Below are 25,323 nucleotides of genomic sequence, written 5' to 3' on the forward strand. Positions count from 1 at the left end.
AAAAAAAAACAAAAAAATTTTTTTTTCACTTATGTATTTAAGAATCACTTAAAATATAACAGTTTCATTCTTTTTTTTTTTTTTTCTCCGAGACAGGGTTTCTCTGTGTAGCTTTGCGCCTTTCCTGGAACTCACTTGGTAGCCCAGGCTGGCCTCGAACTCACAGAGATCCGCCTGCCTCTGCCTCCCGAGTTCTGGGATTAAAGGTGTGCGCCACCACCGCCCGGCAACAGTTTCATTCTTTAGATTTGAATCTTATTGTAGATAGAAATGTATTTTTAAAAACACTTTCAAATTATTTTCATTTTCCCTAGAATGCATTAAAATTGGCTAATGATGCAATAGTAGCCGAGTACCTAAAGACAGATGATCGCTGTTTGGCGTGGCTGGCCTACATACATCTTATTGAATTTAATAGTCTCCCTTCAAAACTTTATGATCCATCCAATGCTAATCCTTCAAGAATTGTTAACACAGAACCATTTGTAATGCCATGGCAAGCGGTTCAAGATGTAAAGACTAATCCTGACTTATTATTAGCAGTTTTTGAAGGTAAGTGATATTTATAAATTATAACATGAACCATTACAAATTACAAAACCAATGTTTAGCACACTGGTTCATTTATTCATTAGAATTCTTCGTAAAATTCGATAACTTAAGTAAAACTGCAGTTTATTATCTAAATATTCTTAATATTACTGAATTACTTAAGATGGTCATTACATCTATGAAAATGAAAAGTTACATTATGATTTATTATATATGGCAAAGGATATCAGTTAAATGTGTTAATAAATACGTGTGCATCTGAATCCATACCCCCTTACTGATAATATAATTGGGGTAGAGGAATTGACTGAATTTGAGAACTAGGTTTCCTGTTTATTTGATTTTGGTTTTGTTCTTCTGGCAATCCTTTAAGGAGGACGCTTAAAGGATAGGTTTTGTTTTTTCATCTAGCTAATATTTTCTCCATCAATGAATTTTATGACTACTATATTCTAAACATATATCTGCCATTGAACATATAATAAAGTTTAAAACCTGTTCCTCCCTACAATAAGGATAAAATAAGTATAATCTCTGTGAGATCTCTGCATTTGACATAATTATTAAGTATATAAGACCATATATATAGTGTATTAGTATGTAGTGTGAATTGTGTGCTACAGAGGAAAGAATCTGGTATTTATAGGATTATTTGGTACAAGTCCTGAACTCAAGAGGGAGAGATTATTATAGGTTTGCATGTTCAAGGAAGGTGTCTGAGAGGTGGAACTGAGCTTTGAAGCAAGAGAGGACTGTGATGTGCCCAAGGGACCTTCTCAGAGACTAGGCCTGTGCTTGTTTCTCTATATTTCCTGAGCACTTTGGATGAATTCCTAGGTAAGCACCTAGTAAATCGTTGAATAACCCAGTGAAGAAAGAGAAAAGGTTGTTCCTGTTAGCGGAGCTAGGGAAATAAAAAGCAAGCTAATGAGAGTTTGTATAGTGAGTTTAAAGAGAATTTGAAGGAGAGTCCTTAGAAAAGAATTCTGCTAGGTAATGAAAAGATTAAACTTGATTAATGGGATGATGGTGAATTTTAAGACCTTTTGAAGTGTCACAGAACAGGGCAGAGTGAGATTTCTGGGACTGAGGAGGTATAAGAAAAGTAACAGGGCCAGTGAGATGGTTCTGGAGAACGGCATGGGCAGCCAAGACTGATGATGATGGTAGTCCATCCTCAGGGGACACACACACACACACACACACACACACACACACACACACACACACACAATGAGAGGGGAGATGGAGTCTCTGCAGCTAGTCTTCTGACCTCCCCACGAGTGCTGTGGCACATACTTGTGTTATGCAGAGTAACATTACCATTCCATAAGAAGGTGCAGCTGAAGGACTGATCTTATGTTTTTGGTGGAAAAATAAGTTTTTTAAAAGTGAGGGAAAGGTCTAGTTTAGGGAAGACATTGAAGTGGCTGTGAAATAGCAAAGGGGAAGACTCTTTTCAAGTCACCAGAGAAAGGTTAAAAGAGAATTTTGTGGTTCTATTTTTGGAATGAGTTTTAAGGAATTTAAGATAGTTGCAGACACTAGCAAGTAAAGATGGCTTATTGTGGAATCTCGTATGAGACAGTAATATATAGACATTTAGGAGTTTAGTGATACCTGAAACACCTCATGGGTAAAGGTCAGGGTTAAGTGGAGATGCAAAGGATGACAGGAGGAACGGCTAGGGCTTCCCTTTTTCTTGGTCTCTTAGAGTTGTTATAGTCAAATGATTGACTGCATGTTTGGTTCACTTTGTGATGTTCTCTGGTAGATGCAGTGAAAGCTTGTACAGATGAGAACCTTACCAGTGGGGAAAGAATAGAGGTCTGCCTTCCACTGTACACAAACATGATTGCTCTGTACCAGCTCCTCGAGAGGTAAGGCTCGATTAACAAACAACTCGGTTAAAAGTCAGTCCTGGCAGAAGAGTGTTCAGCCATCTTTCTTTTCCTAAGGTTTGAGGCAGCAGTAGAGCTTTGTCAAAGCTTACTGGAGTCATGTCCCACAAACTGCCAGCTACTGGAGACCCTTGCTGCGTTATATTTGAAAACAGATCAGTATGACAAAGCCCAAACGGTATGGCTGACCGCGTTTGAAAATAATCCCCAGAATGCAGAAATTTTTTATCATCTGTGCAAGTTTTTCATCTTGCAGGTAAAAATAACTCATGATTCTTAAAATACAATGTTTCTGTGCTTTGTATTCCTTCACCAATGACTTCCCCTGGAATATATCCTTATTGGTCCTTCTGTCTTCTGTAGGTTAAACTAGATTTTCCTGGTTTGCTACAGTTTTACTAAGGCATTTGCTCCAGTGCTTTGTGTCTGTGAACTCCTCAAAAGCACAAACTGTTACTCATTTATACCCAAAGTATCCGTTTCAGTTGCTACTTAAGATCTTAGTGGATGAATTGGGAGCCTGGGATAATATTAGATACATTGTTTAATGGCTAGTTGATTTTAATTCAGAGGTGTTTCAAATTCATTTCTGTTGCTATGATTTTTTTAAAAAGTGATAAAAACAGCTTAGAGGAAGGTGGGTTATTTTAGCTCATAGTTCCAGGTCAGGTCCATTGTTTCAGCACAAGGAGTGTGAAGCAGCTGGTCATACATTCACAGTCAGGAACAGAGAGGGCAATGTGCATGTGTGCCTGTTCGTGCTCACCTCCTGTCCATACCACAGTTAGTTCAGCATCCTCTGCCTTGAGAATGGTACCATCCACAGTGGACTGAGGCTTCCCATAGCAAGTCGCAATCAAGACCATCCACACAGGTCAACCCATCTGGACAGTCCCCCTGAGACTCTCTTCCCAGGTGGTTTTAGATTGTGTCAAGTTGACAGTTAGAACCAGTCATCTATCTCCAGACGTGAGAATGTGTCCTAAACTTACTCATTTTGTTCCCATCTGCCCAAGAAGTATAATTTTGTCATGATTTTTCAAGAAAGGCTTTCAAACATTTTCATCAGTTACTATAAGACCGATATGTGTCACTCCTTTTTTTTTTAATAGAACCAAGGCGATAATCTTCTTCCATTTTTGCGGCAATTTATTGCATCCTTCTTTAAACCTGGGTTTGAGAAGTATAGTAACATGGATTTATTTCGGTAAGTTGCACAAATTTTGATTTGATTTGTTGAGTGAGTGAGTGAGTGAGAGAGAGAGGAGAGAGAGAGAGAGAGAGAGAGAGAGAGAGAGAGAGAGAGAGAGAGAGAGAGAGAGAGAGAGAGAATATATAGGTCAGTGGAAAGATGTTTTGTTCTTGTTGGTTGATTGCATTTCAGGCTGATTATTTAGCGGTTGAACCTGCTCACAGAACTGTTAGGAGGCTTAGATAAACAGAATAATAAAAATGAAGGCAAGATAGAAAATGCTTTCTCATACAATGTAAGGCTTACTGTAACTTCTCCATTTAGCTTGTTGATATTTGCTAACTGTGGTGCTTAATACTGTAGTAACTATGTATCCTGAGATAGTCTCATTGATTAAGAAATGTGTTTTACTTGCTGATTAACAATGGATCAAAAACACAACTCTTAGTTTTATACCTCCTTCAGCCTCTGAAATGTTTTGTAAACAGCTTTGGAGGATTTTTTTCCTTACCCATCAGTTTCTCAGTAGCTCTGTATTTACTGTTCTTGCTTGGCTGAGAGCTCTGTTCCAACATTTAAAGATACATCAGATCATGAAAGTGATTTTGTGGAAGACATTAGACTTTTCTTCCTTCCTCTTCTTTACTGCTTTGTAAGGGATCGGTACTGTTTTTGTTTTGTTTTGTTTCCTTGAACCAGAAAATACTTCAGGTTTCCAGAACATTTTATTACTCCAATGCATCGATGTAATAGTAAAGAAAAAAAAGTCCTCAGTCAGTATGTAATGGGTGTGGCTGTGTTCCAGTAAACCTTTATTTATAAAAATAACTATAGTTTGCTGATTGTGAGAAAAACAATCAAGAATAAAGTATTTATGATATTCTCTATTACTGCATTATTCTGAGAGAAGAAAGCCCTATGTCTAATATAGCCTTAAATTTTTTTCTTTTAAGATTTTAAAAGTTCTAAATGTGTGTGTGCGCGCGCGTGTGCGCTTGCGGGGGGGGGGGGGGGGGGGCAGTCCATCCGTCCGTCTGTCTGTCTAGCTGTGTTTGTGAATGCAGTACTCAAGGTGTCCAAAAGGGGACATTGGATCCCCCTGGACCTGGAGCATTTGTGAGCAGCCTGACATTGGTGCTAGGAACTGAACTGACTATATTAGCCAAAGGGCCTAATATAATCCAGAGCCCTGGATATTGGGAATTAAACTCAGGACCTTTGGGAGAACAGCCAGTGATTTTTAAAACCTCTGTCCAGCTATTTCCCAATAACTCAGATTTTTTAAAAAATTGGTTCGTTTATCTCAGATATTTTTTCTTTGTAAATTTGGACCTTTACATCTTGTCAATTAATTCTTATAACTTTAGCACCTTCTAAAAAAATTCTTTAGCTGGGTGGTAGTGGTGCACACTTTTCAATCCCAGCACTCCACAGGCAGAGGCAGGCAGATCTCTGAGTTTGAGGCCAGCCTGGTCTGTAAAATGATTTATTGTAGTTTATTGAACAAAATATGTGCACAAATATCAAAGACCAAAAGGGGAACCTGAGCTGAATCACAAGCCACCGCTGACACCTGCCACCATGGCTTTCTCTGCTCAAAAGGGCCACCCCTTCTCTTAGTCACCTCCATTCCCACAGTAAAAGTCACCTCTTGGACTAAAACGCTCTTTTCAGTTGGGTGGCGGACGAATAACAGAATTCCTGTAACATCTTCCCCTTTTTATCTAATTAAGAAGGAAAAGTTGTACTGTAACATAGTAAAACTATATACAATAAGAATTATTATCAAGTATTATCTAAATAGAAAACAGAGATAGTAACCTTAACAAAAATTAAACTACATACAACAAGAACAATTGTCAAGTAAAAAAAATACATTCTCAATGTCTAGTCCATAATTGGCAAATTTACAGAGATTACTCCATTAGCTGCCTGTTGTAGAATACTATTTTAAGGTGTGTTACTTTTGTTTATGTTACATTTGTTTAACTTTGTGAAGCTGTGTTACTTTGCCTTTCTAAAACACCTGATATTCTAATAAAGGGCAGAACCATCAATAGCAAGGCAGGAAAAAAGATAGGTGGGACTGGCAGGCAGGGAGAAAAGTAGAAGGAGAAACCTGGGGGGGCGGGAGTAAGAGAACAAAGAGAGGAGGACATCAGGGGTCAGCCACACAGTCAGCCACGCAGTAAGAGTGAAAGTAAGATATACAGAAGTAAGAAAGGGAAAAAGCCCAGAGGAAAAAGGTAGATGCGATAATTTAAAGAAAGCTGGAAAGAAACAAGCCATGCTAAGGCCGGACATTTATAATTAAGACGAAGCGTCCGATTGTGATTTATCTGGGAGCTGGGTGGCGGGCCCCCCAAAAGAGCAAAAGAATAGAGTAAAAACAAAAATAGCAGCTGTCCTCTCCTCAAGAGTTCAAAGTTTTGTACCTAATATGCCTTTTGTCAAGATTGAGGAGAACTGTAACTGTAATTGCTTACACTGGTCTGCAGAGTGAGTCCAGGACAGCCAAGGCTACACAGAAAAACCCTGTCTTAAAAAACAAAAAAGCAACAATGAAAAAAAATTCTTTGCTATATCCACATTAATATTTTAAATAGTTACAAGCAAAACAGTTTTAAATGTGAATTAACAAAAGAAAAATATAAGGGATTCAGAAGTTCCCCTCCTTCATACCTCCCCCCCCCCCCTTTAAAATTAAATTGATTTCCAGCTTTGGCAAAGGACTAATTCAAAACAAAACCCTTTACAGACTTGTGTTCTGGTTTTCCCTTGGGCATGGTGGTAATTGGTTTAGATTAGAAGGGGATGATGCCAGATTTTGCCTTGGTAACTAATCAAAGGTCTTTAGATCTTCTTGAGGCTAGCTTAATTGAGCAGAATAAAAAATGGTAGCAATAAAAATTTGGAGCTAGATTGCCTCTAAATCATCTCATTGTTTTCTACCGAGACATCTTGCTTTATTAAATTCTTCTCTGAAATAATCATGTATCACCAAGAATTAGGAAAAGACACCTGTACTTTTAAAAGTTCTTATCTAAACAAAACAAGGATTAATTTAAGAAGCCTTTTGGCCAGGCATAGTGGCACACACTTGTGATCCAGGCACTTGAGAGATTGAGGTAGAAGGATGTGAGTTTAAGACCAGCCTGGGCTACATAGTGAGAAAACAAAAAGTCTTTTGAATCAAATATCAGGAGAATGCCAACAAATGAGGTAATTTTTGGCATTGCTACATTTATGTATACACACCTTATGTTTATATGTAATTTTAAGCTTACACTATAATCAGTTAATTAGTAGAAACCAGTGTTCATAATATATTCAAGATATAATTCTACCCCCCTCTGTTTGCGTGAGACAGGATTTCTCTGTAAGTATCCCTCGCTGTCCTGGACCGCTCTCTGTAGATCAGGCTGTCCTTGAACTCACAGAGATTTACCTGCCTCTTCCTCCTGAGTGCTGAGATATTAAAGGCATGCGCCATCATCCAGCTTCAAAGAAATAATTTTATGGGCAGAAATTACAAAGGAAAATATGTGGCACTGTAATATTTACCTGGAAGTAAATTTGATCAGCTTTTTCTTTGTGACATTTAGTATAAAGATGACAAGCAGTATGAACTATTTCATTTGTTTCAAATAAATTTAGAAAGTTAACTTGGTGTTTTCATTCACTTTGAGGAAGTTACCGTAGAGATTATACAGTTTTATGTATTTTAAATTTGAAGTCAATGGAGGATTCTAAAATCTGTAGAAATCTAGTGGCTGGGATAGTGTGGGATGATAACCCAACTTCCAGATGTCCCGTGTTGCCGCCTTCCCACAAGCTGGGCTAGCCTTTTAAAACCTTCCTCCTTGAAGTCCTTTTAGAATCTAATGCAGATGATTATAATAGATTTCCATTTCAAGATAGAGGAATCTGAGACTCTGGGATTACACATGAAAAGACTGAGATACATCAGAAGGAAAGCTGAAGTAGTGAAAGTCCAACTTCTTGTTCGAGTTTCTGAGAACCTTTAATAAATATCTTTTATCTGTTTTTGAAAAGGGGCAGTATAATCTAGAGCATTTCTCTACTTTGTTTGATAATGGCTCTCTTTCTGATAGTAGGTAATATTTTATTTGTTATGTGTAAGCTTTCGTGTGTGTGTGTGTGTGTGTGTGTGTGTGTAAGATTCAGATAGCGGGTTTTGTAAGCACTTTTCCCCCCTATAAGAATACAGATTTTGTGGAAATTTCAATGACTTGGTAATCTTATTTGTTCTTTAATTTTGATTATATTCAATTAGATGATTTGTTTAATTTGGGGGATAGAATTACAGATTTATTTGGGGAGAGTTCATATTGATATAAAAGTAAAACTTTGAGTAAGTATGATTTTAGAAAAGTTCATTATTTTGTAGAAATATTTCAATTAAGTTGAAATTCAAGATTATCCATGTTTGTATTTTAATCCTTGTGTGCCTAGGCATAATTTCATACAATATAGGGATTTTCTTCTTGCAGATACCTCTTAAATATCCCAGGACCACTTGACATTCCAGCCTGTTTATGTAAAGGGAATTTTGATGATGATGTATTTAACAACCAAGTCCCTTATCTGTGGCTGATTTACTGGTAAGACATTACCTACTGTGAAGAGGAACGTTACCTGTTAAGCCTATCTTATATTTATAGCTGATGTTTATTACTGAATTATGGAGTATTAAAAAGTGTCACTGAAGGAAATTTAAAGATGCTAAGGCTGGTTCCTTTCTCAAAGACACGAGCAAGTATACTTTACTGTAATAATATGTGTGATGTTTAAAATGTCCATTGTCATTCCCTTACCTAACAAAATCAAACTGTAAACATACATGTTCTTCATTTCTTAAACAGTCTTTGTCATCCTCTTCAGTCAAGTATTAAAGAGACAGTAGAAGCATATGAGGCAGCATTGGGGGTGGCCATGAGGTCTGACATAGTGCAGAAGATCTGGATGGAGTAAGTGTCCTCCTTTTGAATGGGAGTTTCAGAACGGTCCTGTGGTGGGACAGGGTGGTGAGCCCAGGGTGAGTTCCTGCTTGCATGCTAAGTACAGTGTTTTTCTCTTGGCAGTTATCTTGTCTTTGCCAATAATAGAGCTGCTGGATCCAGAAACAAAGTCCAAGAATTCAGATTTTTTACTGACTTAGTGAATAGATGTTTGGTTACTGTCCCTGCCCGGTACCCCATCCCTTTTAGCAGTGCTGATTACTGGTCCAACTATGAATTCCATAATCGGGTAAGAACTTGTATTTTTTCTGTAGATGTTTGTACATAACAAAAAAAAAAAAAAACAAAAACAAAAACAAAAAAAAAAAACTGAACACTGACAGCAAAGTAAAGCTACTGTTTTACATCGAGAGCTTTTCCTTTTTCCACTTTCCCTGTCATTCCGTCATCAGCTCTTTATGCTTCCAAGTCTAGGAAGAGGGTCCCTGTCAGGCCCTGTAGAAGTCAGCAAATGCAGCTATGAGGTGCTGCTTACATTTATAATAGTAAGACGTGGTTAACATGCACCAACAGTGGTATATTACAGGAACGAGGTGCTGTTTACATTTATAGTAGTAAGACCTGGTTAACATGCACCAACAGTGGTATATTATAGGTGATGAAGCAGAGTGCTTCATTCTCTTTCAGTCTCATTTCAGTCAATATAATGTAGCCAAAAGCTCCTACTTCTGAAGTTCAGATTAGATTTAGACCCCACCCCACCCCACAGGATGGTTCTGCACTAACAGGATAGCCAGGCGCTGTGCGTAGTGCTTCTGTGCCGTTCTTCATCCCAGGAACTAGAAACACTCTGGACATTAACTCACACATAGCTCACAGGGATTCCATGAGCAAGGTGTGGCAAGTACAGTTAGCCCTCTTGACTCGCCCGGCAGTGCAGCACGTAAAGGTAGACTCGGGGCTGAACCTCAGACTCCTGGCTCTGTTAGGGCTTCGCCCTTGGCTCTCATCCTCAGACCATAGTCTCCCATTTAGATTTAAAGTGAATGGTAATTAATCACACGTTATAACTGGTTCATGTGTCTTAAGGACTTCTTGTTCATTAAAATGCATACAGTAACTGGATTCTGCCTTGTAGTTGCCCACTCATTTCCCTCCATCAACCTTTGCAGGTCATTTTCTTTTATTTGAGCTGTGTTCCAAAGACTCAGCACTCCAAAACCTTGGAACGGTTTTGCTCTGTTATGCCAACTAATTCTCGACTTGCACTGAGGTAAGAAAAATTTTGGTTTTCAGCTCAGTAGTATAGGCCCTTCATATGAAATTATTCTCGAAAACTTGGTATGTGTCGTTCTGCCCTTTCCTCATGGATATATATACTACTTTATCTCAGAATTGTGAAGTCATATTTAGTTATTCATACAAAAGCCAATGTGAAAATCTGTTCATTTCAGAGAACTGTAGATTATAAATATACTGTTTGTCATTAGCATATATATGCATTCTAAGCAGTAAATCTGTTACATGGTAGAAGAATATGAAGAGATTTTCATGGCAATTATTCAAATATTTAGCATGTAATGGAATCTTACAGATTGGTGACATAAAATCAAAATTCCTGAACTTAAGTCCTCACACCCTATTTAAGCACTGACCTGGGCTTTCCTACATTGAGTTAGAGTAAGGGAATGTTGGAACACTCCCTTGTGGTTCATGTGCTCTGCCAGGGTAAGCAGTGGAGTACTTGACCCTGTCCGGGCTTGGCCGTCCGTCCACTTGGGCCGTCGTTTGCACTGTATTGGTTGTATCTTACCACAAGATACCCGAGGTGTTGATTGGATAGTCTCTTGTGGTTTAAAGTATATTCTCCATACTGTGATGCCTGTGATATATATAATAGAACTCTGAGAAATAATCCAAAGGCTTAAGTTTGTGAGAAAATTAGCTATATTGTTCATGGCTAATAATTAAATTTCATGCCAACCATGTTAATCTTCAGAAACTAATGGTGGAAATTTAAATAAAATTATCTTTGATAAGCATGTTAAGTAGAAAATATGATTGTATCTAGTTTCTGTTAGGATAAGCGTTGTAGAACATAGGTAGTTTAATTGTGGTTCAACCACATTCCTTTTGTTTTGGTACATTCTTCCTATGGTTATCCCTGTTACCTCCCCCCACCATGAGAATAAGAGCTTGACATTTAGCCATTATATTTCCATTTTAGTCTCGGAAATATTCAATATGCTGTATGCTCTATGAAGGAAAAATATTTTTAAAAATTGCATTAGTGTATTGAGGGATATGTGAATGTCCCTGATAGGATTTAACCTACCAACCTTTGTACCTTGTCATACATTCTGTTATAGAGCGCATTTGGGGTGCCCTATACTTTGAATGCTTTGTTCATTTTCTTGAATGTGCTTTACAGGCTACTTCAACATGAATGGGAAGAAAGCAATGTTCAGATTCTGAAACTCCAAGCCAAGATGTTTACATATAATATCCCAACATGCCTGGCCACCTGGAAAATGTAATGCAACAATCATGTACATGTTTTTATAGCTATGCTTTTATTTGTAAGGGTTGCTCCAGACAGGTAAATCTGCAATAGCATCTTCCTCCCTTCCTCTCCTAGGCAGATCCAATACAGAGTTGTTTGGGGCACTTGCTGTAGTTTAATAATACTTAGAGTGAGTAAAATGCTTGCTAATAGCTGCTCCTACGATCTTAAAAAAAGTAATAATGATAATATCATTTTAATGAGTGAGAACATTTATATAACAATACAATATTGTTATCAAACAAGTAAGTGTGTCTAACACTTTAGGACCATCTTTCAATTGTAGGGTTTTCCCTGTTATAGGCTGGTTTCTCTCTTACTTTAAAGATATTAGTACCAGGTCTTTTTTAAACTAGTTTTCAGTTGTGTTTCTTTCCCCCTCCCTCCCATGAATCTTATTCATGTTCAAAAACACTGGTCTGTTTATTCTTGTAAAGTTGATAAAAATTGTTGAATTTTTCTTTTCACTATAGGTTACTCTCCTTGGAAGTTTAGCCTGTTACTTTCAGGAAGTTTTGTACTCAGATTCCCACAATCAGTGTTCTACCAGTGGTGGTGTTTCTTTTGTTTGAAGCTATATACAAATTTTCCCCCTTTTCTATATTCCTTTTTTCCCTTAGAGCCATTGCTGCTGAGATTGTTCTAAAGGGACAAAAAGAGGTAAGCCATCCGTTATTGAATTATCAGATGGGCCACTTTTCCCTTTTAGCTGTTCTGCCCCTTTTGTTGGCCTCACTTTAAAAGGACTAAAGATAGAAGTTAACATTCAGAACTCTACTTGGAACCTCAAAAGCCCAAGACAAGTAGTTTTGACTTGAATGCTAGTGTACTGTAAAGTTCCACCTTTACTTGGACAGGATTGGGAAGCTGTTGTCCATCATGTGTTCTGATGACGGTGTGTCTGTCTATCTTATAGGTCCACCGTTTATATCAGAGAGCCTTACAGAAGTTACCTCTTTGTGCATCACTATGGAAAGATGTAATGCTTTTTATCTTTTATTTTATCTTGACGTTTTCCTATAAATTTTCTGCATGTGCCATATCCATTGATGTGGTAAATGCTTAAAATCTAGCTATCTCTTACTTCTATGCTTCCCTGTCTTTTACAGCAACTCTTGTTTGAAGCATCAGAAGGAGGTAAAACTGATAACCTGAGAAAACTAGTTTCCAAGTGCCAAGAGATTGGAGTCAGCCTAAATGAGCTCTTAAATTTAAACAGTAACAAAACAGAAAGCAAGAATCACTGAACACTGGGTGCAGTCAGTTCTAAGCCCTTATAATAATTGCCAAAATTATTTGAATGATTCTTCAAGATTAGGCTGATCCCTGGCTAAGGTCTGTGTAAGACAGACAAGCATTATTGATCATATCAAGTTCCCTACAATATCCTGTCCTTAAAACCGGAAGCAATGAACATGAATGACACTCTTGGAATGGATAAATGAACTTCCTGTTTGGCCTGCTTCTGGGCCCTGCCAGATTCTCTAACATCATGTACGTAAGTATAGCTCCTCAAAGCGACTGATGTTTCTTTTCGTTTGACTTTGTTTTGGTTTCATTTTTTCCTTTCCCTACCTTTATGTTGTGCTACTCCTGATCCACTTGACACTCTCTGATGCCTGAGAGCTTCTTGTTTGGGATTTAGTTTCCAGGGCCGTGTTTACAGGAAAGGAGCAGGCAGCCCCTTTTAGTTCCTCCTCTTTAAACCTCTGAGATTCTTCCTTTCAGGGTTGCACACGTAAGCAGTCCATCTTAAGGAAAGTGTAACTGCCATGGCCACAAGTCTGCTAGTTGCACTTGAATGTTCTAGCAGGGTTGTTTATTGCCCTTCCTACGTTCTGGACTCCTTGCTGAGACTGTTTAACTTGAAGATTTAAAGAAACTATTGCAAATGCCAGTGCATCAGAACCTAAGAGTGGTCAAATATTATGTGCAATTTTTTTTGTAAAGAAATTTTAATTTATAATAAAGTTTAACAGTTTAAAGAAGTTAATATTTGAACTGCTTTGTATTGACGTACTACTTTGTAGTATTAAATTGTTGACATACAAAATATTTTTAATATAAGTTAACTTTTGTAAAATGTTGCTGTCTTTATTCACTTCTCACTCTGGTGGGAAAAGGTTGAAGTAGGAGATAGGGATGCTTCCCGTGAAACCACTGCTGTCTTCTGCAACTCTTCCACATTCCCAACAACAACAAGACAAGACAAGACAATGACCTCTTAATTAATGGAGATAGGTGTTCTCCAAAACATAGTTAATGTCCTTCAGCTGTAGTTTGAGTTAGCTACCTAGACACATGCTGGCTTCTGTGAAATATGCCATTGTAAGAGAAGCTGCTTTCTGTTTGCTTTACTAGAATAGTTGTTTGCCTTGCTAGAAGAGTTGTTACCAGCAAGTGCTTTAAATGTAGCCCCAGAGCCAGCTGTGTGCAGCCTAATTGTGGGAGGCAGAGCAGCAACTGCCTACGTTACAGACAGATTGATACAGCTTTACGTTTGTGTAGTGCTTACTCAACATAGAAACTGCATTTTGAAGAATCACCATGTGCCTACAAGATGGCACACAATTTGCTAGCTAATACTGTTAGGCTAGGTCAAGACTGTTAGGCTAGGTCAAGATTGGAACCATTTGTCTAGTTAGTGTCTTTCATTTAACCGAACAACAAAACAGCAATTTTTGTTGTTTTTTTAGTAAAGTCAAAGAAAATTGGTTAGAAAATAAAGATCCTAAAGGGGTATCCTTCCACTGTATGTATTTAAATATTTATTATTGCTTTGACTATTTGAAAATTATGGTTATATGTTTAGCAAATTGTTTTTAATCAGGATGCTCTGCAGGTAAACTGTAGGCTGAGCAAAGCTGACAACCCTGGTTGATCCCCAGAACCCATAGAAAGGTTGGAAGGAGAGAACCACAGACACAAGTACACAAAACTGTTCTGCTCTACATACATGAGTAGTGTGCACCTTTCTCCACCATCAGGCACAATATCCTTTCCATTTGTTTCTCTACAATTTAATGGTTGTAATTGAACTATCTCAATTTTTTAGAAGGGCCAAGTTAAGCTTTAAAATCTTCTTAGCTTAATTGTATGTGTATGGTGTTTTGTCCACATGTCTGTGCACAGTGTTGCATACAGTGCCCTCAGAGGCCAGAAGAGGGCATTTGATATGAAACTGGAAATATGGATGGTTATGAACCACCAAGTGGGTGCTGGGAATCAAATTCAGGTACCCTTTAAGAGCAGTGAGCACTCTTAACTGCTGATCCAGCTTTCTAGCTCCTGTATTTTTGTGGTTTATTAATTAATTAATTAATTTTTATTTTGGTTTTTGTGTGTGTGTGTGTGTGTGTGTGTGTGTGTGTGTGTGTGTGTGTTAGTGTGTGTTAGTGGTTCCATGCACAATAGCTATTTTCTGCACACACACATATCCATGTCTTTTGAATTGTTGCATGCAGAGCTCTACTTAAGCTATGCATGAAATTCTGGATACCATCCATGAAGGATGTACATTGTAGCATCCTCAGGGTTTACCATTCACATGCCATATAGGAATATCTGGGTTTTTTGTTTTGTTTTTTGTTTGTTTGTTTTTTTAAATCAGTTGTCAAATTGCTAAACCATAATGGTATCTATTATTGCCTCTTTTTCTACCTGGCTTTAAAGGCATAGTTTGTGTAGCCCAGGCTGGCCCGGAAGTTACTCCATACAACTGGGCTAGCCTCTCACCCTTGTGCCAGTTCTCCCACCTCTGCTTCCATGTGCTGTGATTGCAGGTGTGTGCTCCATGTCCCTCCTGATGGTGGCCTTTTCCCTGTCACTCACAAACTCACTTTAGCATTTACATAGAGTAGCAAACACTCCTTAAGGATAAGGTTCCTAATATTTCAATATTCAGTTACTTTTTTTTTTTTTAATGACATGCTTTCAGCAACAGCTAAATAAAATTTTAGGTTAAAATTGGATTGGATGACATGTTCTTATGATCAAATCTTCAGAGAGAGAGAGAATGAGAGAAATAAATCAGTGAGAACTACATTCTCCTATAACCTCTGCCTTGTCTGGAGAAAGACACAAAAGAGGCATTTTATGTTGTGGGACTTTATCTGTGATAGAGGAAATGCAGTAGTAGATTGCCTTGAATTTTTATGTGTTTTTCCTCATTTTAGAGAACAGCTTAATATTTTTATTTGTCTTTTAACGGAAAGTGGACCTTGTAACATTTTTTTCTCACTGGATTATCTAGGGCGGTTTGCTTTCAATGAAAGGGCATATAAACCCACATCATAAAGTAAGCAAGAATCTCCAGGTGCAACATCTAAGAGTTAGAGGCGCTCTGCAGACAGGCAAAGGCGATTGAGGCTGACAGCAGACCCAGAGGGACTTTGGTGGAGATTGTAGTTCAAATATTTATTTAGGCTCTGAGAAGGTAGGAGCATGTAGGTGGAATACAAAGCAAGGCCAGTTTTCCTTCAGTCTGCCTTCATATTTGTGTGTTAACAGTGAGGGGGAATGGCAAGATTCACACTCAGTCCCCTGTAATGTTTGAGAAGTTTGCCTACAAAGAACTCTCGGTCTTCTCTGTCTCACTCCTCTCTCTTTCCTTTGCTAGCCTTTCCTCCTCTCCCGTAGGCCACCCAGACGTCCCTCTGCAAGCATTCTTGGCTTGGACATTTCACTGTGGAGAAGGGGCAGTGAGCAGTCATCGAGGGTTGGCTGCCCCCCCCTTCCACCTTTCCCCACCGCACACACGACTCTCCATAGGAATGACAGTACACTGCTCTGTTGAGGTGTCTGCAGTAAAAGTGGGAGCGACTTTCAACTTCCATCAACCTTTGAGGTCGATGCACTGCTTCTGCCTGCCTTTTACAGCTAGTAGAGTAGATGTGGTTTGTCTATGCTGTTCATTTAATGACCCTCGAAAGAGGAAGGCCACAAGACCTCCTTCAGAATCATCTCAGAACAAAGTTGGGCATAGTTTCTTTCCAGAGTCGGTTTATGCTATGTGCTAAATTCAGAGACGAACAAAAATGTTCCATACTTACAGTCTAACAAAAGCAGAAAAGAATATGCCAGGGGGACATCCCAGAGCATCTCTGCACTTCATCTGGGAGAGGCTTCCTGGGTGGAAGTCAGTTCCTACATCTCATGGAGGAGGAGTCTCATGAAAGCCAGTGTGACTTCAGAATATAATGTGCCATAAAAGCCTGAGTTGTAGGAAGGTTTGCATGTCTTCAGAAATATACACTAAACAACGAGCAAAAAAACAAAATAATCTGGTGACCATCTAGTGCCACACTGTACTCGGGAGGCTGAGGCAGGCGGATTGTGAGTTCCAGGCCATCCTCGGGTACATAGATCCATCTCAAAAAGAAGCAACGTCTTAGAAGAGCTCCTTTGACAGTGTTTAGATTCATTTTCAACTTGTTACACATAACACGGAAGGGTGTGGGAATGCCACGGTAGCCTAACTGCCAGAAGGTGTCCTCTTGTGGCACCCTGTGCTTAGAAAGTCCACATGAATCTGACTGGAACCTTGGTAGGGAACGGATGGCTGCAAATAAAGCTCCTACTTGCTTTATTCCTCCCACCCCCGATTTGTTTATAGCGCATGAATAAATGCTACTGTCAGCATTGCTTAGTACATAGAGCATGCAAAGCACTATTTCAGTCCACTGGAAGCCACACAGTTTTCCGTTAAGTCTTAAGAGCCACGATTATCTATACAAAAGAACTACCCAGAGTTGTTTTTGTTACTTTTAAATGAGTTTTCCAAGTGACATTTTAGCTCAGTATCAGACATGCCTTCAATCAGTTGGAAGCTAAATCCAGAAATAAAGTGATTCTGTTGAAGAACAAAATCAGTTGCACAAGCGTAGAACTTGTGTCTTTATGGTTTCCAGCAAAAGAGGTTCTGGACTGTCTGAGGTCAATATAACTGATATGTGAATGTAATCAGTGCTGGTGAGTCAGATATTTTCCTCCAGTTCAAAGAGAAAACTTACTAAATAGAACATGTAGAATATATGAGTTAATTATATTTAAAAAAAATTATGTACCACTTGGCAAACATTAAAGGCCATCCAAAGTATATAGAAATATATCTCTTTAAGGGCCATCTTCAGTGAGTTAAGTAAAAAGCCTAAATCAAGATAAAGGAATTTCTATAATCAACTTTAAAGAGTTTATCTTGCATTCTCCCTTTTAAGTTGATAATCTGGAAGCTTCAAGGCTGATGATCAAGTCAGCTGAACAAAGATGGCTTTACATTATTATAGCTCGGTCAATTCAACAAGCTGAGTCATGCACATGTTCTTACTTAGTGAAGTCAGTCTTGTGAAGATGGCTAGCCCGCAGCTTGGAGTTGCTGAGTGATAGATGACTGCCTCTCTGTTTACATTAGTGGAGATAATCAGGGCATCTGCTGCTAAGGCTGAAACACACTCAACTTGGCAAGTCATCAGTCAGGAGACTGCCTGGGGATAGAGTTAGCATATCACGCTGGCTTAGATGGAGATTCAGAGAAAGCTTCGGGGAAGTTGGGTGTGTGTGTGTGAAGCAATAAGATGGGGAAGCACCTACCAGAGCCTTCCTCTAGGTATTAAATAGAACTGCTATCAGCCAGCTCTGCAACGACAGCCTACTTCATTGCTTCTGAATTAATTGTTAATTTCACACCCATATCTATAAGATATGGAAAGGTATCTACTTACTTTAGGGGTGTTAAAGGTCACATAATAGAAATCATCTTTAAAACAGCTAAAGCACAAATAGTTTGAATAGGCAGCAACACTATAAAATAAGTTTGCTTTCCATGGTGTAGTTTCATTACTCTCACTCAGTGACAAACGTGATCTACTAGGGCTTAGGGGTGATTTAGTTGCTCCGAGAAATACATTGGGGTGTGGGATACAGCTCAGTGTAGAACACTTGCCTAACTTACTTGAAGCCCTGGGTTTTACCTCCAGCATTGCAAAGCAGCAGCTAGAAACCTGTGCAAACATCTATTAAAGATGCTTTTGACCTTGGGTTATCATCTGAATAATCAGTGTGATGACTAGGCTGGTTTTTGTAGTATAATAGAGGATTGAGACCTTTTAATTCAATACTCAATAATGACTTTAGCCAATCAAACCACTTTACACTTTATTGGCATTGCCTATGAAAGGCACAGCAGGATTGACCAATTAATCTTACTTAGAAGCAAAAATTTTGAAATGACCTCATCAGACAAGAAGCTTATATAAAGCTTGTATTGAAGACATATTTAAGAAAAATACCACCCCACCCCCCAAACCTAGCTGAAACTATTCCCAAAGAGCCACCACATACCGTTAGTATAGTCTTGCACATGGGTACATGGCCAAAAGGCTGAAATGGGGAATGAAATGAAACCTTAGGATCCATCCAAGCACTTTGGGGGCACTACTAGTTGAGTCAACATGGAAACTGGGGACCTTCCACTTCCTGAGAACACTGGACAAAGGTGAGTGCAAACCTCCATCACTGGCAGTTGGTCCTGATGGTTCTAAACTGCTTCCCCAAGCCGTCCTTTCTCACATTTGGTTTAGCAGGTGAGAAAAATGAGGAAGGTATAACAAGCCCTGTCCTGAGCGTTTCACACAAGTTCCACCACTTCTACTTTTTCCCTCTTACTCAGGGGGAAAAAAAAAATCCCTGGGCTGCTTCTGTGGGAGCTGCACATATGTTCTTAGGTACTATGAAGACAACAAAAAACCCAAGTATGAAGAGTGCATGCTTGGTGTACCTCTACCGTATCACTGTTACCATGTCACCATCAATAAAAAGTATAGTAAAGTTAGTGTTCCTAGCTCTAAAAACAGTGGACTGCTAGAATCCCTTCGTTGACAATTTTCTGTAATTCGTTAGTTTGGAACAAGAGAGGTGAAAACATGAATTTCAAACTTAGGTGGTCATAGGGTATTTAATAAGAACACTTGTGGTTTTACCCGGTTCCATGTGCTGAGGTTAAAATTCTCACAGCCATATATACATACTGTAATCTCCATTTACAGATGCAAATTCAATAACAAGAAATTTTTAAATAATCCAAATCGCAAAGGTAGCAAATGAGCCTAAGGTAACTTAGTGAATTTGATGCACTGAGACTCATCCTAAGACCCTTGAAGGAATTACTGAGAGACTTTCACGTTCTTAGCAGGCTGGTTGACAGTCGAGAACTCGGGTAGTTGCCTCAACACAGCACAGTTAGAACCTTCTGGGAGAAGCAGCAGAATTGAAGTGACAATTCAGGGTGACACTTGAATTCTGAAGCTGAAACACCCCTCGATTTTAATATTCTTCGGTTTTTTTTTCTTCAAATTGAATCCCTTTTTCTAACTGAATTTCTGAGATTGTCCTCTGAAACTATAGTGGTTAACTATTTCGCTACAATTGTGGGACGGCTTGAAGAATGTAACATTGAGGACAGAAAATGAAGTAACATTCTCACTACCACATGAAGTGTTTGAAGTCAAAACTACATTGAACTTGAGAAGTATGTAAGAATGGGAAACAAGTACATGTTTAGATATGTGAGAGGCTAAGGCTGAAAAGGCACAAAGCATTTTCATATCCTAAAGTTCTCTTTAGCTGTCCTGGGATGCCAGGCCTGACTGACCTTAAGGGATGTAATCCAGTCGATTGCTTAAAACTTCTAGAGGGCCAAGTGGTGGTGCACACCTTTAATCCCAGCACTGAGGCAGAGGCAGGCAGATCTCTGTGAGTTCGAGGCCAGCCTGGTCTTCAGAGAGTTCCAGGACAGGCAGAGCTGTTACACAGAGAAACCCTGTGCTGAAAAACAAGACAACTCAACAACAAAACGGGGGGGAAAAAAACAAAGAAAAGAGAAAGAAAGAAAAAAACATGTACAGAGGAGGAACTAAAGACCAAGTAGACAGTGAATTAAGATTTAGTTTGCGGAGCTGGGCATGGTGGTGCACACTTCTAATCTTCTAATCCCAGTACCTAGGCAGGCAAATCTCTTCAGTTCAAGGCCGACTAATCTACATGGCGAGTTCTAGGCCAGCCAGGGCTGCATGGTGAGAACCTGTCTCAAAATTTCTTTTTCTTTTTTCTTTTCTTTTCTTTTTTTTTAACTTGTTAAAAGGAATTTCTAGTAAAGGCTTGAAAGCAAAACATGGTGATGATTGAGGGAACCCGCAAATAAGTGAAACAGGATTCTGTTGGAGATTTTCCAGTCTAGGGAGTGGAGTGTGCTAATGATTAAAACATTGATCATGTGGTTTGGACTTAACATCAGGATGATAGAAATCCGGAAAGAACCTGAAGAGGATTCAGCAGGTAAAAAGGTTCTTGCCACCAAGCCTGAAGACCTGAATTCAATCCTTAGGACTCGGATGATGGAAGGAAAGAACTGACCCTTGAAAGTTGTTCTCTGATCTCCCCCCCCACACCCCTCCCCCCCACACACCATGGCAATCTCATGCCTGCACTTGCAGGTAAATAATGAAAATGATATCTGAACATCAGCAGGTACAGTTCATACAGTCCTTTATGTTTCCTCTCCCATTAGCCACAGCGCTTTATCCTCAGCCTCCACGGATTCAAGGGACTGAGAATACTTTTAGAAAATGCATCAAGCTGGGCATAGTGCTATACACCTGTAGTCCCAGCAAGAGGTGGAGGCAGGAGGATTGCTATAACTTAAAGGCCAACCTGGGCTATGTAGTGAATTCCCCTCCTTCAAAAAGCCAAGAACAAAAATGCAAAGAGCAGACCTTTTATTTCTTGTCATAATTCCCATAATATAGAAACAACTAATGCCCTCTGAATACTAAGGGACAATATATGAGATGTATGCCTACCCGTTTTCAGGAACACAAACTCCTAATATTTATATTACCAGTGCTCTTTAGTCTAAAACTGTTCCTAAGGAAAAATGGTGACTTCCCAAGTTTTTAACAGGTAAGTGATCTTGAAACTTAAAGCACTAGGTGTTCATTCTTAGGAAAGTTCAGTTACTGCAGTATAACCAGTTACCCTCCCCCCAGCCACCATTAGAAGCTTAAAGCAACAGACATCCCAGACACTGGGTCAGAAATCCTCCAGTGTCTTATCTGGGTGTCGAAGTTGAGGTTCTCATGAAGTTGGCCAAGGATTGCACTGTGTTCTTTAAAGCTCCATTTATTTTCCAACTTGTTTGTGTAGCTGTTTGCAGGCCCCCGTTTTTCTTTCTGTAGGCTAAATGGCTTAATGACTGGGTAGTTGATCCCTCAGAGGGAGTGGACTGAAAGCAGCTCACACAGAAGCTTCATTTTTAAAACCTGAAGTTGAGAATGCCGTGCCCCCTACCCCTGGGAATGACATACCTACCATCACACATTCTAACCATTAACTGAGCTCATCTTGGGCCCTAGTTACGACAGTGGAGGAGGAGCGGAGCCTGTGTGGAGAGAAGGGAATGGAAACAAAGATGTGCAGTTTACATATCCCTCTTCAAATTAGCAGCAGAGCTATGGGTCGACGCAGGAGTGGATTTTCATCTCAATTGAATGTGGGAGCTGAGTGTGGAAACACCTGTTTGGTCAAGGCTGCCTTTTCATTCCAAACAAAAACTGTGCAGCGCTGTCCCAGCTTTCCTGAAATTCATGGCTGTATTGGAAAATGGGAAAGGTTGTTTGCTTGGGTGATCAAACATTCTTCTAAACAGGCCATATCTGCTGGGCATTCTCATCTTATATCAAAGCTTGGCATAAAAAATATCTAGAGCCAAAGAACTAATAAATGATGAGTATAGCCAAATATTGAGAAATCTTCTGTGACTACTGACATTAGGCCTGAAAATAGTGAAAAAAAGCATCTATTCTTTGGTACCATTTCTCTTTGAAGGATGATGAGGCTGCATCTTTTGGCCTTAGTTGACAGCGCCTACTTCTTAACCACCTTGGTATATCTTTACCTGTGTAGTCTGCCACACTAAACCAGGCATATCATCAATTATGCATTTCCCACCACGACCCTCTTATGACAGTTATGTGGACTTGTTCATCTCCATTGGATTTTGGCAGGGATAGATAATTGTAGTTACATATGAAGAAACCGTAAAAGTTTTTTTTTTTATACTACCAAGGAATTCAAGGGAAACTGATTATCCCAGAGATTTAAATGGGCAAAAATCAGCTACACAATCTTTTCCTAATTATTGTTTCAAAGCAACGTATGAAGAATTCTTATTTTTTTTTCCTTTGAGAATTAAAAGTATGGACTAAGAGATGGTGACAGTTGTTCTTGTTTAGATCAAAGGCCCCTCTGTGTCCCAGAGGGCCAATTCTACTCTTGTTAGAACAAAGGCCTTGGGTAGAAAGTCAAAGTTTTGTGTTTTTCCTTCTTTTTTTACAGGCCATTTCCTTATTGCTGCTTCAAATAAACTTCTCTGTGATGAACAAGTTTTGAGTAAAATATCATGCAAGTTAGTTTGCTAACTGTGAAATAGAGATTTAAAATTTCTGTTCATTGCATAAAGATCAGATAAAACAGCAACCCCTCCCCCAAGGCAAAGCTTCTGTAATTACATATTTTACATATTTACATCCTTTTATACAGATAATCCTTTGGGGGCTGCTATATCAAACAAAATACGTGGATTATAGACAATATTCCTTCCAGTTCAGGAAGCCTGAAGCCTGAACTGGAAGAAATATTATAGTTAAGAAAATGGCAGATTTCGTGTCTGCTATGAGCCAGGTCTTTATAGACAGCACCTTCTAGCTGTGCCCTCATACCGTGGGGAACTAACAAACCACCTGGGTTCTCTTTATATCAGGACACTTTATATCCCAGTCATGAGGGGCAGAGCCTCCTGAAACTGCTAATACCTAATACTGTTGACAGCATCTGCTTTTTGAAGCGGGACAAGCAGGCAGAAAATAGCAGTTGGACAGCGAACTTTGTTGGTCGATGTAGTGTCGTGTGGATAGGCCATCAGTACCATGTTGTAGAGTTCATGACCTATTTTACACCCTGAAGAAAGGTAAATAGAATTGCCCAAGCACACTACTACTAAGGACTGGAGTTGGGAATGTGCACTTAGGCTCCCTGGCTTCACAATCTGTGTGTTCACTATGTTATATTGCCCTTCAAAGTAACCACTCCATGAGTGTTCACTGAATAATCTCATTACTCTAAATGTGTACTACATAAATTCTTCGTAGTCAAGTGTAATGTGGACAGAGTTATGTTTTAGAAATCCTGTAGTCAATACATAAGCCATCATACCCTACCAGTTTTCTTTTTGGAAACTACAATTTCTCCTGTTTCCCCCCATTACTCCTGTTTTTCTTTACTAAGTTTAGACACCTTTTCTTTTCCTGTTCTCGGTTGTCCTAAGAATGATAGCCCAGTTCCTCTTTAGACTTTACATCCTGTACGTGGTCAACTGCACTGGCTCTCAGATGTTAGCCTATATGAGAATCACCCCCATAGCACAGCAAAACAGATTGCTAAATGCTACCTCTCAAATTTCCGATTTGTAGGACTGGGTGAGGCCTGATGGCCAACTCTCAGGGACCGTTCTTTCAAAAGTGTTGGTGTAGCTGTTAGCAGAAATGTGTCCAGGACTCATCACCTCTATTTCCCATGCAAGTTTAACCCTCTACCTTGCCTCCAAAATAAACACGATAATGAGATCTCTCTCATAGGCTATCCTAATTAAATGACGTATTATACATGAAGACGCCAACACACAAGATCAAGCTCACATAATAATGATTACTATGGGCTGCCTATCCTAGACAAACACACCTGAGGCATATTTAATTCAATAGCTACTCACAATAGAAAGCTATTCATCCTCCACACTTCTCATTAGATGGAACTGTGTTTGTGTCTTGATTCTGGCTTCTCACAGTGGTTTTCCTAGGGGAGCTTCTCCAGTGTGATGTGATTGGACACTCAGGGATAGACTGTTGGCCTACATGGGCTGAGACGCTCCTCTCTTGACCATTTAAATTGTTTTTTTTAGGTTTATGTGTGTATATTTAAGTGTGTGCATTCATGTGGAGACCAGAAGACAATCTTGTGCGTCATCCTCAGAAACACTATTTCCAGACATCAAACAGGCCCAAAAGAATAACGGAATATTGAGGGAATGGGGCTTTTAGAAACTCTGTTCATAAAGCCTTTCGGCTTCTGCTTACACTTTTTGTTGGATTTTGCTTGTCTGCAACAGATTCTTACTCTGAAGATCAACTCAAAGCAATCCCCCTGTCTCAGCCTCATCAGCACTGAGTTTACAAATATGTACCACTACATTCCTTTCTGCCTTGTTTTTTTTTTCTTGCCATGTTAGCCTTTCATTTTTCTCAACAGGTGACATTTTGTTTCCTTCCCAAAAGGTGTCAATAGACACAGTTTTGCTTCCTGCGCTGTCAGGGACAGTCAAAATACAATTTGAATTTTTTTCACTTCAAGTCCCTTCTCATCATGATACTAGAGAGTGTTTCAAGTCCATTCTCAGATGAGTGAGTGTCTTTAATTTGAAATTTTGGGAAAACGAATTTAATACTTCTAGTTGAGTCAAATGCACAGGAGACTTAACGTGATCTGTGACGGGAAAGTATCTGCAAAATATGGGCCACGGGCTAGACAGAAAAAAATTGCCTGAGAGCTGCGGTTTTTAACCTGTGGGTCATGACCCCTTGGAGGGCCGAAAAACCTTCCACAGGGTTCACCTAAGACCATGGAAAACATCAGAGATACACACTACGACTCCTAACAGTAGCAAAATTACAGTTACAAAGTAGCAACGAAAATAATTTTATGGTTGAGAGGGCTACCACAATATGAAAAACTGTGTTAGAAGGTTGCAGCCTTAGGAAGGATGAGAACCACTGGACTGGAGGGTTTGCCCTGATAAAGCAAAGCCATTGAGAGGAGGCTAGGAACAAAACAAAGAAATGTACTTTCCACAGTTCTGGAAGCTGGAAGTTGAAAACCAACCTGAGATCAAAGCGTTGATGTCTAGGGAAGGCCTGGGTTGGGGCAAGAGAGGTAAGCAGATCGCCGGGGCTTGCAGGCCGGCCAGTCCTCCTGTGCCTGCATGATAAATTCCAGACCAGTGAAAGACCTCCGCTGAGAGGGAAAACA

General features: G+C 39.3%; 1 protein-coding gene across 3 annotated transcripts in view; it reads left to right on the plus strand.

Annotated features, from left to right (window-relative positions):
• Zfc3h1 (zinc finger C3H1-type containing) overlaps positions 1-13,183 on the plus strand; it is a 55,849-nt gene extending 42,666 nt beyond the window's left edge. For all 3 annotated transcript variants that reach the window (XM_006988969.4, XM_076553923.1, XM_016007383.3), the window contains 12 exons: positions 315-552; positions 2,327-2,432; positions 2,511-2,709; positions 3,566-3,660; positions 8,160-8,270; positions 8,532-8,636; positions 8,751-8,916; positions 9,800-9,900; positions 11,059-11,160; positions 11,811-11,850; positions 12,107-12,169; positions 12,300-13,183. In XM_006988969.4, coding sequence (XP_006989031.1) covers positions 315-552; positions 2,327-2,432; positions 2,511-2,709; positions 3,566-3,660; positions 8,160-8,270; positions 8,532-8,636; positions 8,751-8,916; positions 9,800-9,900; positions 11,059-11,160; positions 11,811-11,850; positions 12,107-12,169; positions 12,300-12,437 — 1,464 coding nt within the window. In that variant the 3' untranslated portion in view covers positions 12,438-13,183. The remainder of the gene's footprint in view (positions 1-314; positions 553-2,326; positions 2,433-2,510; positions 2,710-3,565; positions 3,661-8,159; positions 8,271-8,531; positions 8,637-8,750; positions 8,917-9,799; positions 9,901-11,058; positions 11,161-11,810; positions 11,851-12,106; positions 12,170-12,299) is intronic.
• The last annotated feature ends 12,140 nt before the right edge of the window (positions 13,184-25,323 follow it).

This window comes from Peromyscus maniculatus, chromosome 18, assembly GCF_049852395.1.
Source record: "Peromyscus maniculatus bairdii isolate BWxNUB_F1_BW_parent chromosome 18, HU_Pman_BW_mat_3.1, whole genome shotgun sequence".
NCBI lineage: Eukaryota > Metazoa > Chordata > Mammalia > Rodentia > Cricetidae > Peromyscus > Peromyscus maniculatus.